The 17,620-nt window shown below is 47.1% G+C and overlaps 1 protein-coding gene across 1 annotated transcript in view; it reads left to right on the forward strand.

Moving 5' to 3' along the window:
* The window catches only part of Cfap45 (cilia and flagella associated protein 45), a 35,977-nt gene that overhangs the window by 5,364 nt on the left and 12,993 nt on the right, over positions 1-17,620 (forward strand). Inside the window, exons 3-8 of the mRNA XM_090341612.1 lie at positions 2,734-2,900; positions 8,370-8,495; positions 10,630-10,772; positions 12,606-12,750; positions 13,067-13,237; positions 15,347-15,525. Of these exons, the coding sequence (XP_090197738.1) occupies positions 2,734-2,900; positions 8,370-8,495; positions 10,630-10,772; positions 12,606-12,750; positions 13,067-13,237; positions 15,347-15,525 (931 nt within the window). The remainder of the gene's footprint in view (positions 1-2,733; positions 2,901-8,369; positions 8,496-10,629; positions 10,773-12,605; positions 12,751-13,066; positions 13,238-15,346; positions 15,526-17,620) is intronic.

A 17,620-nucleotide genomic window follows, 5' to 3' on the forward strand; every position in this document is an offset into this window, starting at 1 on the left:
GAATATAATGTAACCCTTCTATTAATCACAATAAAAAATATATGCAAAAAAAAAAAGAAAAAAGAAAAAAGCCGGAAGTGGTGCTGAGGCTCAAGTGGTAGAGCTCTAGCTTTGAGAAAGTCCAAGGACAGTGCTCAGGCCCTGAGCTCAAGCCCAGGACTGGCCAAAAAAAAAAAAAAAGGAAAAAAGAAAAAGAAAAAGTCTGGAAATGGTGCTGTGGCTCCAGTAGTAGAGCTCTAGCCTTGAGAAAACCCAAGGACAGTGATCAGGCCCAGAGTCAAGGCCCAGGACTGGCAAAAAAAAAATTTTGTTTCCTACTAAATTCATAGTAATTTGTTAGACCAGTAGAGGCCGATGAGTATCCAAGACTTAAGTAGTTTTAAGGTGGAGAAACCATCGCATTATACTTAGGGAAATTCAAGTGCTGAAAATACTCTATTTAGGAGAGGAGTGCAAAGGGAATAATACATAACAGTGTGGGAAAAATGGAAGCAGTCACCCCATTTAGGGGCTCCACAGGTAGCTTTCCTCTGATGAGAGGGTTTCCTTACTCTTTTTCAACAGAGTGAAGTTTTGCTTTGACCAAGGCACTGATAACACTGGAATCCTTGCTTACAGTTTTATAGTGCTGATAGGAGTTTTCTCATAGATTGGCTTCTGGCCATAAACATTGCAAACCTTGTTTTCCCTTTCCTTCCCTTTCCTTTTCAGGTCTTTTTTTTGTCAGAGCACAGCGTTCAGTGAGAAAAATGGCTGGTACTTCACCACCCAAACATCCTAGATGACCTGGAAACTGAATGGAAGGAATATTCCAGGAATCCTTTCCTTCTCGAGGACAGCAGACAGTAACTGAACTATAAGATGCAAGCGATGGACCCCACACTAACATGTTTCACTAAGTCTAACATAAACGTTTCCCTAAATCCTTCACTTATCATAAAGTTAAACACATATCTGACTAAGAGGACATGTTGCACAGGGCCCTGCTCTGAGTTCTGGAGCAGCCCACAAAGGTGGTCTGAAGTTTGGGCCTTGTTGGTATTGAGGTAGAGTCAAGCAAGACACTGGGAAGTAACCCTCTTCAGCTGTACTCCATCCACTCCTCTTTGCCTCAGTGCCACAGTCAGACAGGCAGCCTGAGGGTAAGGAAAAAAAAAAATCACAGTCCTGAAATCTGCATGGTTAATCTCTTGGCCACAGTAGATGGCGATAATAGCTGAGAATTGGGTAGAAGCCCTTTAAGAAGCATCTGATCCACAGTGGCTGGCTACTTGACTTCTTTATCTCCAGGGTGCAGACCAGGACTGCCAAAGTCTGGAAGAACCCTTGAAGGCAAGGTAGAAGTATCTTCTGGAATCCCACAGATGATGTCCTGTAGAAGCAGCTGCAGCCGGTGGCCCTGTCTCTTTCTTCATCTGTTCCCTGAGGCTTTTGCCACTCCTCCTCAATGCCAGAGATTTCAGAAACTTTAGGCTATTTTTATGGTTTAGGGAAAGGTTGGGGTGTGGACGCAGACTCACTGAGAGCTCAGAAAATCAACACCTGAGTTAGAAAAATGGCCTGGTTTTGTGGGAAGGCTTCAAGAGGCATGGGGCCATGCAGGCCTGCTAGTTCATTTCTGTCCAGAAAGAGTTACGAGGTAAAGGGGCCAAACCAAATGGGCTAAAATCATCAACTTCAGAACATATACACATGAGGAAGTATTAAAAGGCAAGCTTCCAGCCAGGTGTTGTGGCTCACACCTGTAACCCTAGCTACTCAGGAGGCTGAGATTTGAAGATTGTGGTTCAAAGCCAGCCTGGGCACTAAAGTCCATGAGACTCTTCTCTCCAATCAACCACCAGAAAAGCGGAAGTGGTGCTGTTGCTCAAGGGGTAGGGTGGTAGCATTGAGCTGAAGAACTCAGGGACAGCGCCCAGGCCCGATGACCTAATTGCCTAGCCTAGGAAAGGGCTAGTTATTTTAATTGTTTTATTGCTTTTTTTAAAAAAATTGTATTTTATTGTCGGGATAACGTGTAGAGGGGTTACAGTTACCTCTGTCAGGTAGTGGGTACCTTACTTCTCAAACCTTGATATACCCCTCTCATGTTTTTGTCCCCTTCTTCTCCCTCTCCCTAGTATTTTAGTTCTTGATCTTTAGAGTAGGGGTCTGATACTTTTTTTAATTTTTTTTTTTTTTTTACCAGTTCTGGAGCTTGAACTCAGGGCCTCCAAGGCTGGTTCGCTCCCACCCCAGCCACAGTCTTCCTTCTGGCGTTTTGCTGGTTGTTGGGCAATAAGCGTCTCACCCACTTTCCTACTTTGGCTTTGAGCTGTGCCCCTCCTGTCTCAGCCTCCTGGGAAGCTAGGATTACAGGCAGGAGCTGCAGGTGCCCGCGGTGTAAACAGTCTGCTCGGAGACTCAGCACATCCTTGGGGTCTAACCTGGAGTCGGGAAATGTGTCGGATGCCTCCGGTTTTCTCCCGTGGCTGGCACCTGGCTCGTCCAGGCCCCTCCCCGTAACCATGGTAACCTAGGCTGGGCTCCTGGGCGTGGTGGGGGAACCTGAGCCTGGCTCTAAGAGGTACCTTAGCAGGTAGGCCGCCCCCCCACCCCACCCCACCCCCCCCCCCCCCACCCCACCCCACCCTCATCGTAGGCCCTTTTAGAGGTCAGTCCAGCCTCCGCCAAGCGGAAGGGCTGGGCGTGTTCGGGCCTTGGCCGTTCCTCTGAGCCCCGGCTCCCGCTCAGGCAAAGGACTGGGAAGGTCGGATTCCGGTTCCCAAACTTCCACCCCTCGGGGACCGCCCTCGCGGGGCGGAGCCCGAGCGGAGAACGCGGGCTCCCGGTTGCTGGGGCGACGCGTCTGCACCCCAGTGCGCTGGCGGCCGTGCCCGCTGCAGACCGGGGCTGAGATGGTGAGGCTCGGGGAAGCGGGGGTCCGCGCTGGTCCGTGTGTCCTCGGCCGGGGTGGCTGGGGCTCCGGAGGCTGCGATGAGGCGGTGGGCAGAGGCGGGAGCCCCGTCTAGGGCTGCGGGACGCCTGGGAGTAAGGAGGGCTGCCGGAAAAGCAGCAGGAAAGGCTTGGGTGTGGGGCTGAGAGGGGCGGGATGGTGGCTTTGAGAGAGGAGAGATAAAAGCCCATGTGGAGTGGGCTGAGTGGGGACTGGTGCAGAAAGAGATGTCTCCCCCTCTACCCCCCCCCCCATCTAGCCAGGCCTGCTCCACTGGTCAGAATTGTGGGGTGAAGTGTGAAGAGAACCAGGGAGGAGGGCAGATGGAGGGCCATTAACTCACCAGGGGCACCATGAACAGGCTGCCTAACGCCCATGGGGCCTGGGGCTTCTCTTAGTAGGACTGTGGGCACTCAGTGAGCATCTGCGAATGGACCAGCGAATGAGGGAGGTCGTAGGTTTACCAGAGATGGGGACAGCTGTGGCAGGCTTGGGGATCCTCAGGCTCAGGAAGACTGCCAGGGTCATGAAAGATGAGAAGGGCGCCAAGGCAAGGCTGACCAGTGGGCAGGTCTCTGAGAGGTCGGGAGGGGGGGCATGGCCTAAGCTGACAGGAACTGATTGTGGGTTGATTGCTTGGGTGAACTTGTGGACCATTTCAGCAGTGGTGGGTCCCAGAGATTCCTGGAAGGCCTGGTGTGTAAATAGGAATCCCGTGCTCTATATGCACTCTTCTTTTGTTGTTTGTTTTGGTGCCAGTCCTGGGGTTTGAACTCAGGGCCTGAGCATGCTCCTTGGGTTTTCTCAAAGCTAGTAGTCTACCAATTGAGCCACAGCACCACTTCTGGCTTTTTTTTTTTTTTTCTGTGTATATAGTACCAAGGAATCAAACTCAGGACTTCATGCATGCTAGGCAAGCACTCTACCACTACTAGACTATGCTCCCGGCCCTTTTATATGCACTTTTGAGAGAGCATGGAGGAGTGAGAAGAGGTGGAGGTAATGGGGTTAGGCAGATTGTCCAGACCCTTACAAAAGTCACGATTCATATAACATCCTCACGAAAAAGAGACAGGAATGTCAGTACTGACTGGGTGTCATAGCTACCACTGGGCAACCTGATACATCTGAAGAAAGGGATAACTGTGGAGGTCACTCAGAATAAACAGCAAGGAGTCTGGTGCCTGGGAATCCCCATCTTCTTAGTAAGCAATGTTTATAGGAAGGGAAGTAGAGCCAAACCAAGAGTGTGAATCTTAATTTGCTAGTGGCTCTAGGCAAGAGAGAAACTAGACCCCAAGGGTGGGTAGGGAATCTAGGGAAGGGCATGCCTTTATCTTTGTTCAGTTGATAGGTGTTGGAATCATTTCAGAGAAATTCCACACCAACCCATTCTATTCTTGTGCCAGCTCTGTCTTGCTGGATTTGAATGAAACACCTGAGTTGTTGGCCTGTACATTGCTATGGTTTCTGTGGGTTGCAATGTCTTGCTTTCAGAGTTGGGGGTTCCAGGCCCTCGATTAACACTTTGCTCTCAACTAAAAATATTAATTTTTTTCCTGATCATAAAACAGTTAACCACTCACAGCAGAAAATTACCCAATAAAAGAAACATCTTAAGATGGTAAAACTCACCTAAAATTTCTAACCTTCACGGTTAGAAATGTGAAGGTTCTTTCTGCGATCCATCTTGAATACATACCCTCATTCCAATGTGTTCTACAGGAATACTTACATATGTATTAAAATACATTTTACTGAGCCTCAAACTCAGGGCCTAAGTGCTGGCCCTTAACATTTTTGCTCAAGGCTGGCATTCTGCTGCTGTGCCACAGCTTCCCTTTCTGCTTTTTTTTTTTTTTTTTTGTTGGGTCATGGGGCTTGATCTTGGCCTGGGCACTGTCCCAGAGCTCTTCAGCTCAAGGCTACCACCCTACCCTTGAGCCAAGCCCCACTTCCTGTTTTCTAGAGGTTAATTGGAGATAAGAGTCTCAAGTCCTTTTGTGCCTGGGCTGGCTTTGAACCTTGATCCTCAGATCTCAACCTCCTGAGTAGCTTGGATTACAGGTGTGAGCCACCACACCTGGCCCCTTTTTCCTTTTTGGTGTTTAATTAAAAATAAAGAGTCTTACAGATTTTTCCAGCTGGCACTGGCTTTGAACTGCGATCTTCAGATCTCTGCCTTCTTATAGGATTACAGGTGTGAACCATGGATGCCTGGCATCTGTCTGGATTCTTATGCTCTTGAAATGAGATGGTTTTATGAAGAGGGGAGTCAGCTGGGTCACTAAGATGAGTGCATCAAAGTAAGGCTGACTTCATCACCTGACCACAATCTGTCTCACCCAAACCCAGCTCCCCCTTGTTGCCTTAGCTCCTGGGAGCAGGCAGAGCTGCCTTCTCTTCTAGAACTGCCTTCCCCACAAGTGAGACAAATCGGGCTTCTCTCTAGCCACTGTTCAGCTTCTTAGGGATATTTATTTGGTCATGCAAGAAGTAAAACCAGCCCTTCACCTCCTAAAAGAACCTCTTGGCTACTGCCTCTGGCCCTGGGGGATCCGACTTTCCATTTCTGCTTGGATTTTCATTTTTTCTAGTCCATTTACACAGTGACCTCCCGAGTCCTTCTTGTTACTCTTGGCAAAGCTGGTTATTCTAGCCCTGGGATATGGCTTGTGGCTCCCAAAGTCAGCAGTTTTCAAACGTGGTTTTCTCAGACATCCAACGCTAGGGCTCAGAGCTTCCCTGTGGCCTGCTCATGGCTACTTTTCTGTGGTCATCTGCTTTCCTTCCTCTGTTCTGACTTCTAGGCTCAGGCAGTTGATTATTTCCTGTGGTGACTTCTTTCTGCCCTGGGCCCCAAGGGCACAGGAATGAGGAGCCACTGTCTTAGTCTTGAGGAACCTGCAGTCTGGTGGGCCTTTTGCATAGGGAAATCCCATAGGAGGCCTGGAAAAGAAACAGGAAAACACATGCAAAACAATAATAATGCTTTCCATCTGTACACTAAAGCTCTTTCATATACGTTATTATCCACAGTGCAGACCACACACGCAGCCTGGAAAATGTGGAATGGTGGCATGACCTGGAACTGGGCAGACGTGTTCCCCTACCCCTTCCAAACTCAGTCTGGTCTGCAGCCCTTTCATTGTTCTTCATCAACTATGTACCGGATCCCTATTGTGGGCCAGACAGGATAAACCTTTTGTCTGAATTAGATACAGAACTCACACCATCCCTCATGATCCAAGGCCTTCCATCTTCTAGTTATTCTCAGTGCTTAGCCTCCATCCCACCTACTGTATTTCTATTCATTTCCTCTTATTCTATTTTCGGTGGGAAGGGGAGCATTTTCTTACCACCTACCGTATAATAGCCCTTCAGAGACTGTTATTAGGCATCCTCTGGGTTGCTATATTTACCTCCTAATAAATCTGAGCTTTTCTGCTCTGCTGTATTGGGGCTGACTGAGGATGTAAAGGGAGGCTCTGTCTGTAATCCTTTTGCTGGCCGTGCAGGCCTCCAAGGGAAGGCACATACAGCAGTGCCCATTGTCGAGAACAGAGCCAGCTGGAGAATAATCACCCAGTCTAGTGTGAAACACCCAGTTCAGGTGGAACAGGTGCTGGAGAGGGAAAGGCTGGTTGGTAATGGCAGATCACAGAGAGCTTTCAAAATAACTGTCTCATGTTTAGTGACCTGGAGTGAACGGTCCATTTCTCTGTTTACCCCGTTCCCTTGATAGCTGATGATGTTCAGGCTTGGGGGCTAGTTCATTACCCAAGGGTAGCCTAGCTTAAGGAGATGTGGAGTGGGAGGAGTGGACTCCTCTTAAGTGAGCTTTGAGGCAGCCTTGGAAACTGCTTCCTGGGGATAGACTTGTGCCCTTGGGACCAAACGGAAGCTGGGACGACTTTTAGGATTGGTGATGGTGTTCATTGCACTCTTGATTGTCCACAAACAAGACAGAACATTCAGTAGAAAGGAATGCATCCGGAGGAGTTTGGAGCGCCAACAGATGATGCCGAGGTGGGAAACGAGGGTTGGAAAACAGGAACAGAGGAATGCCCTGCCCCTGGAACCAAGGCAAAAATCAGAACAGAATGGATCTGGCCAGGCCCCACTAGGCACTGTTGTCCACCAACACTGCTGACTTTTGATGTGGGCTGCTGCTGCTGGCATGCTCATCAGAGTCGCCCCAGATTTATGGGTAGCACATCCTCTGCTACCTCTGTCCGGAAGGATTTCCTAGCTCTGTGGCTTACGTCACTGGATTCCCTAGCCACTGTCAGGCAGGCATGATCTCATTCATTCTGCCTAGATTCCTGCCTGGCTGGGAGGACAAATACCTGGTGTTTTCAGCTTCTGTCATTGGAGAACAGCCCGGTCTCCCACAGCATTAGATGAGGGAATTTGCCAAACATGGAAGATACCTGGGGTGCGGATTCAATGATGAATATATGCTCTTGGGAGAGAAAGAAACCACATAGTGGATATTATACCTTGGTTAACTATTTGCCTGATGGTAGCTAACCATCCTTTTTTTTTTTTTTTACTTATTTTTTGTGTGTGTGGGCGAATACTTCTTTATTATTATAAAGGTGATATACCAAGGGGTCACAGTTACATAATTCAGGGAATAAGGACATTTCTCTTTGGGCAATGTCACCCCTCCCCTGCTCTCTCCCAGTTGTTTGCTCCCATTCCCATCCAGGTTGTATAGTTCACTTTTAACATAGTGTCTAGTGCATAGAACGACTGAGTTTGTTCGCCCTTTCAGCAGACAGTCTTTTAACATTCATCAACTCCTTAAAGTATGAGACAGCAACCAACTATAAGATTCTTTTTCATCTTTTTTAAAATTTTCGGGTCCTTCTTTTGACCTTGGGAGATTTCCAGATACGAAGGAGGTCAGGAAGCATGTGATTTGTGAAGGGGACCTGGAGCTCAGGCTGAGAAGATTGGGGGCAAAGAGGAATGATGTATTTCTGGAGAGATAGTTTAAATTGCCCTGCAAGAGGTTGTTTTGGTGGGAAGGACTAGCCACAGAAGCAATGAGGGGAAATTGCCTTTTGCAATCTTCCTACCGTCCTTATTTCATTATCCTTCCTAACATACTACATGGCCAATTTGGCTCTCTTCTGTTCCTGGGACTAGAGAAGAGTGTGTGTGTGTGTGTGTGTGTGTGTGTGTGTGTGTGTGTGTGTGTAACAAAGGTGTCTTGTCCTTGCCAAAGAACCTCCTGCTTCTGTGAGGACGCTGTTCACCTAGCATCCTTTGCCCTTACATTACAGGGTTTATTCAGGGGCTTTCCTGAAGTAGTTTTCTCCTACATCCACCCTTTGGCTTCTAGCATGGATTCAGAAGTGTTTGCTGCCCAGGGCCTGGATGCCACTAAGCACTGCTGACCTCTGCTTTTTGCCTTTTCCTGCAGCCGCTAAGCACATCTGGTGTCCTGAGCTCTTCTTCCACTACCTCCAACAGGTCACGCAATAGGACTCGATACCGGACCAAAGCCTTGAGCTCTGAGGTGGATGAGAGCCTTTTTGGAGTTAGCAAGGTAACAACACTCAGCAAACCCTTTGGGATATTGGCCACCCAGTGGCAGTGGTCCAGACCTGTGCTGCTCAGGACCAGTCTGGAGGACTGGCTGGCATCAGTCCAGTCACAGAGATCTTGTAGGTAACTGTCAGACTGAAGACAAAGCTGGGGAACGCTGAGGCTTACCCTGCAGAGTGCTGACCTGTAGTCTGGCCTAGGCAAGCAGGAATACCTGGCTTCCTGCATCTCTGAGATCCTCACATTCTTCTGAGTATTTAAAAACCACTATCATGCCAAGTAAATGCTCAGCTGCTGGGAAGTAGCTCCACAAGAGGCCAGGATGAAAATGTCTGTAGGCCAAGGGGCTCAACTTGCAGACCTAGAGCAAGTGCTCTCTCTCTTCCACCCAAACAAGCATTGTCGTTGATCACAGGCCAGGTACAGGGTACAGCTCCACGTGGATTTCTCTCTCTCTCTCTCGCTCTCTCTTTTTTTTTTTCCAGTCCTGGCTTGAGCTCAGGGCCTGATCACTGTCCTTGGGCTTTCTCAAGGCTAGAGCTCTACTTGAGCTGCAGCACCACTTCTGGCTCTTTTCTATGTATGTGGTGCCCAGGAATCAAACCCAGGTCTTCGTGGATGCTGGGCAAGCACTCTACCACTAGGCCAAACTCCTGGCCTTCTTTTTCCTTTTTATTGTCAGGGTAATGTATAGAGGGGTTACAGTTACATTTGCCAGATAGAAGGTGCCTTACTTCTCACACATTGATACCCCTTCTCATGTTTTTGTCCCTATTTCCCTCCCTTCACCCTCTCCCAACCACGTGGAATTTTCTATTCCTTCCCCAGTTGCTCAATTAAATCATTCATCTGGCTTTAGGAAATGAACAGTCTTGATGTGCAAGTCCCCTCTGGACTAAGGAGCTAAGAACTCCTGCAGTGTTAGAAAAGGAGAGAGAGCTAGAGAGCATGAGAAAAGGTGAGGAAGGGAGGAAGGAAAGAGTAGAGGAGAACAAGATACTGCCGTAAGACAGGGAAAGGTTTAAGGAGGGAGAAAAGAGAAGAAAGGAAGAAAGAAGAAAGAAAAACGAAAGAAAGAACAAAAGGAGCAGTCTTGCTGGCGAATAAGAGAAAAATTCCAATGCTGTCCTATGGGCGTGACTATCCAGGATCTCTCTCAGCCAGTAGGGGGCAGAAGTGGCCTGTAGCACAGCTGAGTTCTGCCTGCCTGGAAGCAGAGGCGGGCACCAGGAGGCAGCTGCAGTCAGGACTGACTGAAGGGCTCAAGTCAGACAAGGCCAGCCTCTGGCCTCCAGGCAGGCCCCAGTTACTACGTTAATGGCAGGAGTTACTGTGTTTAGAAATTCCCTGAAATAAGCGATGGCATTTTCTTGTTTTATCTAAGCCTTTGGTAAGTAGGACATTCTGAAAAACGTCACACATCTACTCTCGTCACTTTATTGTGCTGAATTTCAACTCAACCACATTATATGTTATATTTTAAGCGCAGATCCCAACCAGACGTTTAGTGATGTCTAACTCTCTCAATATGCTTTTTTTTTTTTGGTTGAGAATTCAAAATACATTCATCATTAGAAAGAATTAAAAATGAGTAGCATCACAGAGAGGATTCGTCCGTAATAAATTGCACTGCCTCAAACTCACAGTACGTGGTCTACCAGAAATAATTAGTTCTCCTTTAATGAAAGAGAAAACTTTCATAGAGAAAGGAGAATTTACAGACTAAAATGTTACATTTCATTCCTGACATTTTTTTTTTCTTCTTCTACTAGAACTGAGGCTTAAACTCAGAGCCTTGTGCTCAAACTCAGGGAGGGTCTTGTGCTTGCTAGACAAGCATTTTACTCACTTGAGCCACACAACTTAGTTCTTTTGCTCTTAGTGTATTTTTTTGTTTGTTTGTTTGTTTTAAAGATAGGGCCTTGTATTTTTGCTGGGACCCGCGATCCTCCTATATATAGCTCCCAAGTAGCTAGTATTATAGGGATACACTGCCAGGCCTCACCTCTTAGAGTATTAAAGTGGTGGTAGACACTTGCTGCCAACCAGGGGAGACAGAGGTTATATGTGAAGTTAGGACTGACCGGCAGGAAGGTAGGTGACCAGCTTCTAATCCATCTTTCCTTGCCTCTTAGTCCCTGGCCCACAGTCAGGATGAGAGCCCCATTGTGCTGCTCCGAGATAAACATGCCATCCAGAAATCTCTGGCCTCCTTGGTCATGGAACACAAGCCAGAGACCATCCAGATCATCACAAGGGACATGGTCCGAGAGCTCATGTGAGTCCCCAGGGCACAGTCCCCCAGGCTTCCTTCCCTTAGCCCCTGCTACGTCCAAGGCTCTTTGCAGGGGAACTGCTCTGGTTTTGTTGTGTCAACCCAATCCTTCCTCTTTCCTTGTTTGTTTTCCTCTTTTTGTTTCAGGGTTCTTTCTACTCCATCTTGGCCTGTCTGGTTTCTCCCTTTATATGGATCTCCCCCCCTCCATCCATCTCTCCCACCTCCTTTCTCTTTCTTCTGGTGGGTTCTAAGGGACTGATAGAATAGAAGTGCTGAGTGCATCCTCCCCAGGTTCCCATTAGTGCACTCGGCGACGGGAGGCCATCCAGATGAATCACTTCCTTTGGGTTGCATGAAGAAGCCCATGCAAAGGAAAAACTGACCAGATGCTTAAAACCCCTGCCCCCCGCCCCTGCCAGCTCCTTACCAGACTGTGAGGCTATCCGAGGAAATTCACAGGGGGTTTCCCTGGCTCCTTTGGGATTGGCTCAGCCTTGCTTGCTAACTGAAGTGGTCTCCCAGGGTTCATGCCCAGCTCAGCAAAGTGCCAGGAGCTAGCGCTGTGGTTTTAAGCTTGTGTTAATGCTTCACTGTATGCAACCAGTCTTTCACTTTGTGTCCAGCCACTCACAAAGAAAATGCTCAGAAAATACTGGCTGTGGCATGAACCCGGGAGGAACAGCTGGAAGACAGCCCAGGAGCTGGGCTTGACTGCAGCCCCTCCTGATCTTGATTTGGCCAGCTTAGGCATCCAGTGTCCAGATGTGGGCAACAGCCACAAAGCCAGGCTTGAGGCCTGAAGAAGGCTTCCTTCTTGGAGTGTTCTGTTGAAGATACTCTGAATTTTTCCGCCCCCAGACTTGCTATGGTAAAGACCAGATCACTCCCTGTCACTGTAGAGAGAGCCCAGGTCATTCAGTATAGCACAAGACCTTCTTAGTTAAAGCCTTTAGTCCACTCATTCATTCTGTCTTCTCGAACCCCACACTAGTTTTATTAGATGAAGTTTCACTTCCTGTCCCAGACTGTCTGCGTCTTCTTGCCATGTGCCTGTTAAACTGCCTCGCCCAGAAGCAGCTTTATTCCCAACCCCCCAACTCCTCCCTCCCCCATTAATGTATGTATGTTTGTAATCATTATAATTAGCTATAGGTTTGTTGAATGCGTTGGGCAGCTACCAGGAGAGGTCCATAGACACCTCTCTGGTAGTTGTCGATCTGAGATGTTAATTAATATTTAGAGTTCAAAGCTTCTCTCAAGGCTGGATGGACAGGGATGTTTAGATTTCTCACCAGCATCCATTCCAACCCTGTCTGGCGTCCCCTTGTCCCCTTTTTATGTCATCAGGAATTATCTATTTTTAAGGATGAGTTCAACAGCTTTGTTTTGGGTGCTCACTCAGTGCCAAGCACTGTACTAAAAGACTAGCCTACCCATGTGGTTAAGACAGATTCATATCCTGAAGGAACTTGTAAAGAAAAAAAGACTCGACACCATGGGCCACAATACTGGCTGTAAGAACAAAGTGTATTGGAATTCAGAGGAAGGGGCCTAGGGCCAGTGAAGAGGGCTGTAGACATCTGCAAGAAATAGGTAGTGCATGAGCCGGACCTTAACTTCTGTCTTTCATCTGTCCCAGTCCTTGATTTTCTCCTGGAACCCTTCCCTGATGATAGTGCTCAGTGCAGATGCACTTTCTCCTGCCCATTGTCTGAGTCCATGCTGGAAGGTTAGCATGGTGCAGAGAGGGGAAGCAAGCCAGGAGGGGTCTGGAGCAAGCTGTCCATGGCTTTCCTCCCCACTCTTCTCTAACTCTGTTCACGCCTGGGTCAGAATTCCAAAAGAGGATCCTTCTGGGGAGTCACTGATCATCAGCCCGGAGGAGTTTGAGCGGATCAAGGAGGCGTCCCACGTCCCGACCAGAGAAGAACTGGAGGCCAGGGAGCAGGCTCTGAAGAAGGAGAAGGAGGCCATTGTGGTAGGGTACCTCCCTAGTCTTCCCTTTCTACAGCGGGTGGCAGCGTAGAAATGTTTGGGGGAGGCCAATGTCTCACTCAGAGGAGATTCACGTGAACCAGGAAGCATTGCAGCCTGGAGAGACCTTTCAGAGACACGGGGACTGCCCCGGCCTACAGGCTGACAGAGAATGCAGTCAGGTCATTAAACTTGTCTGTTCTGATGGCATTGTGGGCTCAGGCAAAAAGCCATCCTCGAGTACCTGTAATAGCTGGACTAGTGCCCAGGCAGGAGAGTACAGGAAATAACTCCCACTAATTCAGAGCGGTCCTCCTTAGGATGCAGTGATAACACGCAAGAAGGTCATGAAGCAGAAAGAAATGGCGTGGACCACCCACAAGAAGCTCAATGACCTGGAGGAGGAGGCCAAGGAGCGGGCGCAAAATCTCCTGAAGAGAGTTGACAACTTTCGGCTGGAGCAGGAAGAAGAGATTAAGGACGTGGGCAAGGTGGATCTTGGGTCCTTCCCTCTTCATACTCCTGTTCCCTCTGTTCTTCTTTTAGTCACATATAGGACCAAGTGAGGGACTAGCGAGGGCAAGCGGAGCCTGCTAAGGCAGTTGCAGTAGGGGAACTGGCTTTGCCTCCTGCTTACTGTGGGACCTTGGGCAAGTTACTTGCCCTCTCTTCAATTGTGAAATTGAAGGAAAAGAATATATATACATATATATATATGAGAGTAAAGAAATAGTAGAAAATAGTAGAGTGCTGGTAAAAAAATCATTGTGGCAGCTAAGAGCAATAGAATTTTTTTGTTGTTGTTAGTCCTGGGCTTGAGCTCAGGGCTTGAGCACTGTCCTTGGACTTTCTCAAGGCTAGAGCTCTACCACTTGAGCCTCAGCACCACTTCCGGCTTTTTTCTATGTATGTGGTACTGAGGAATTGAACCCAGGTCTTCGTGCATGCTAGGCAAGCACTCTACTACTAGGCCAAACTCCCAGTCCTGAGGAATAGAATTTGTGGAATTTAAAAGCTATGATAAGGGGGGGGGTGGCTGTAATCCTGCTCAGGAGACAGAGATCCGAAGATGGCAATTCGAAGCCAGCCTGGGCAGAAAAATCTGTGAGACTCTTCTCCCCAAATAACCACCAGAAAAGTCAGAAGTGAGCTTATGGTTCAAGTGATGGAGCACTAGTCTTTAGCAAAAAAATAAAACAACAACAACAAAAAACCCCAAAAGCTCAGGGACAACATCCAAACCCTGAGTTCAAGCCCCCAGAACTGGTGAGTCACACACACACACACACACACACACACACACACACACACACACACACACACACAGAGGTTATGATAAAATAGTACTTCTCTCTTTCTTTTTTTTTGGTCAATTGTGGGGCTTGAACTCTGGGCCTGGGTGCTGTCCCTGAGCTCTTCCGCTCAAGGCAAGTGCTATACCACTTGAGCCACAGTGCCACTTCTGGTTTTTTTAGTAATTAGAGATAAGAGTCTCACAGACTTTCGTGGCCTGGCTGGCTTTGAACCACAGTCCTCAGATCTCATCCTCCTGAGTAGCTAGGATTACAGGTGTGAGCCAGAGGTACCCAGCAAAACAATACTTTTAAATATTTGCCTTAACACTATGAAAAACCCCAAATATCTTAAAATGTATAAACACTTCATTAAATAAAAAGGAAAGTTGTGAAAAGAAAACTGTCGTGCTATGGAGCAGGACATTTATTATTGGCCAGATTGCATAAGCTAAGATGGGAGAGCCTTTGTGAACTGTGATTGATAAATCAGTGCAAAGACATTGCTTTTATTCTTGTCTTGCTACTTCAATTATGGCTTCAGAGAGTGTTTGCAGGTAGCAGGGTTTTGTTTTGAAGTGTTTTTCTTGCTTCCTTTAGCTGGGCGCATAAAGACCAGGGGCTCATTTGAAATTCTATTTTTTCCAATTCATTTGAATGTGCCTCATTTTCCGATCATGTGAAAAAATGCTGACTCCCCAGCTCATTCATCTCTGTTTTCTGTCTCAGGTAAATCTCTAAACATAACTCCTTTTATTTTCCACAGCTTTTACTTCTCAGACCTTATTGATGGGCCCATGGTGGTTTTTTTTTTTTTTCTTTTCCCTTTGGTGTCATATTGGGCTTAAAAATTTAGTGGCTGGGCTTCTACTGGAGTGTCTTGGCTTCCCTGAGCTTAATGTAGGATTCATGTGTTCCTCACTGGGAATTATGAGCCTCTGAAATGTTATGGATATTCTGGGTTTATATGTGTAGGTGAATGTTATAGAGGAAAAGGCCCATGACTTTGATCATATTTCCAAATGGCCATTGATTGTCTCAAACACCATAATACCCAGGGAGATGCTATTCTGGGTCTCTCCTTGCATAAACCCTAGCACCAATGTCTAGGAACTGTTTGAGCTGCTCTGTGTGAAGGGGAAAGGCGATGCCAGAATGCTCTTGCTTCTGGACCTGTGGCTTCTCCAGCATCGTTGGTGCTATCCTGCTTCTATTTCTTTCCCTTTAAACTTCCACATTTTTCCATGCCCAGTGCCATATTATTATTATTGTTGTTAGTATTATTATTATGTTACCTTCACTCCCTAGATTATCCTCAATGCCAAGTGTCATGCCATCCGAGATGCTCAAATCCTGGAAAAGCAACAGATCCAAAAAGAACTGGAGGAGGAGGAGAAGCGACTAGATCAGATGATGGAAGTGGAACGACGGAAGTCTCTTGAAAGGCAGGAGGAACGAGACAGGCTGAGGAGGGAGGAAAACATACGGTAAAGACGTGGCCTTGACATTTCCCTGTCTAAGTCATTTCTGTGTGCGTTCGTGTCTGTGTAGCCTAGCAGCAAGGGAAGAGATGAGACACGGTTTGCCATCATCTGTCATCCCTTATGGAGTGATCCAGAGAAGCACAAAACCTTTAAAGCTCATTTTCAAGATCGTCACAGGTGCTTCACAATCTGGATCCAACTGAGTCTTAATTCTCTTTACTTCCTGCCATCCACTCACACGATTCCCACACCCACAACACGCAAGGCCTTGAAGTCACGAGTCCACCGATTCTTATTCATGCTGCTGAATATCTTCCTCTTCTCCCTCCCCTTTGCTTCCTTTTAGTGGCTTTGCTGTCACTTTCCTTGAAAACCCTCTCTCAATTTGCTAGTCAGGCTTGGTGACTTCCTACACCATGCCTGTCTCTCTGAATTTATAATTATATACTGTTCGTGATGAGGCTGTCTGGTCCTCACTGGACTTTGAGCTCTTGGAAGACAGGGATCTAGTCATTCCAGGACCTTCTAGGGCAGCCAGACTGTCCTAGGAACCTCATTCACATCACAAACATAGATTTACCCCCCACATTTATTATGTAAAAAGAGACGCGTCTCTGACTGTAGATTCATGGTGCCCCAGAGTTAAAGCATCAACCATACAATGCATAAATTACTTGGACCACACTGGATGACAGTTCTACCTTAACTGTATTCTGCAGTAAGGGCACTGTAGCCTGTCGCAGTCTCCTAGGAAGAGTTTATTTAGTAAGTAGCTATTTACCTGCCCTCCTCCTCCTCCTCCTCCTCCTCCTCCTCCTCCTTCTTGCTCTTCTTCTTCTTCTTCTCCCCATCTCCTCCTCCTCCTTTTTCTTCCCCCCAGTCCTGGGGCTTGAACTCAGGCCCTGTGTACTGTCCCTGAGCTTCTTTTGCTCAGGGCTTGCACTCTTACCACTTGAGCTGCAGTGCCACTTCTGTTTTTTTCTGTTAATGTGGTACTGAGGAATGGAACCCAGGCTTCATGAATGCAAGTGAGAACTCTACCACTAAGCCATATTCCCAGCCCCCTCACCTTCTGTCTTAACAGCTCCAATGAAGGGAAAATAAATCTCTGCCTCCTTAGGCAGCTCATGCTCCGTCCCGATCCTCACGTTGAGCCTGCACTTGCTCTTTTATTCTTTGCTTGTGGTCATTTCATGTTGATCGTCCCATCCACTATAAATCTTACTTTCTTTCCACTTGGTTCCTATCTTCACCTCATCTTCTCATGTTCTTCTAGCCTTTACTCAAGTCATGGGCATTGAATGCTTCTATGTTGACTGATATCACAGTGACATGCAGAGGTCCCCAGCAGCACTGCTCGGGGATCCAGTCTCCTTGCTTTTCACTGTTGGAAGAGGGCTTTGCTGGGTGGAGAGATTTCCTCAGACTCAGCCCTGCCAGCAGCTGGTAGTCTTCAGTGTGAGCAAGGATGTTAGGAAGACAGTTGCCCAGAGTAAGCATGGGAGATGGGTTGGGAAGGCAAGATTAATTGGGTGATGGCAGAAGCACCAGAGGAATGAGAGATTCTGGTATTTATTTATTTATTGCTGGTCTTAGGGCTTGAACTCAGGGCCTAAGCGCTGAGCCACAGCACCTCCTCCAGTTTATTAGAGATAAGAGTCTCACAGACCCAGGCTGGCTTCGAACTATAATCCTCAAATTTCAGCCTCCAGAGTGGCTAGGATTATAGACATGAGCCACTGGTGCCCTGCCCTGGAATTTTTATTTTTATTTATTTTTATTTTTTTTTAATTCAATAAAAATTTATTTCCAATCTGACTTCATCTAGATATCCATGCTACAATGCAGAAAATCAATTTTGAATAATTTTTATTGCTTTGTGAAAACTTCACAGAAACTGTCCAAAGATGATTCAAATATCCTTAACCCTAAGGGCTATACCCATACTTTTCTTTCTTTTTTTTATTGTAATTAGTAAAAGAGTTACATGATATTTGCCAGATAGAAGGTGCATTAATTCACATACATTGTGGAATTTTTAAATCTATGAAACTCTGGGAAGTCATCACATAAAGCTAGCTTCCTGAAACTTGCAAAG

Source organism: Megascapheus bottae, chromosome 10 (assembly GCF_031878675.1).
Source record: "Megascapheus bottae isolate mThoBot1 chromosome 10, mThoBot2.hap1, whole genome shotgun sequence".
Lineage (NCBI taxonomy): Eukaryota > Metazoa > Chordata > Mammalia > Rodentia > Geomyidae > Megascapheus > Megascapheus bottae.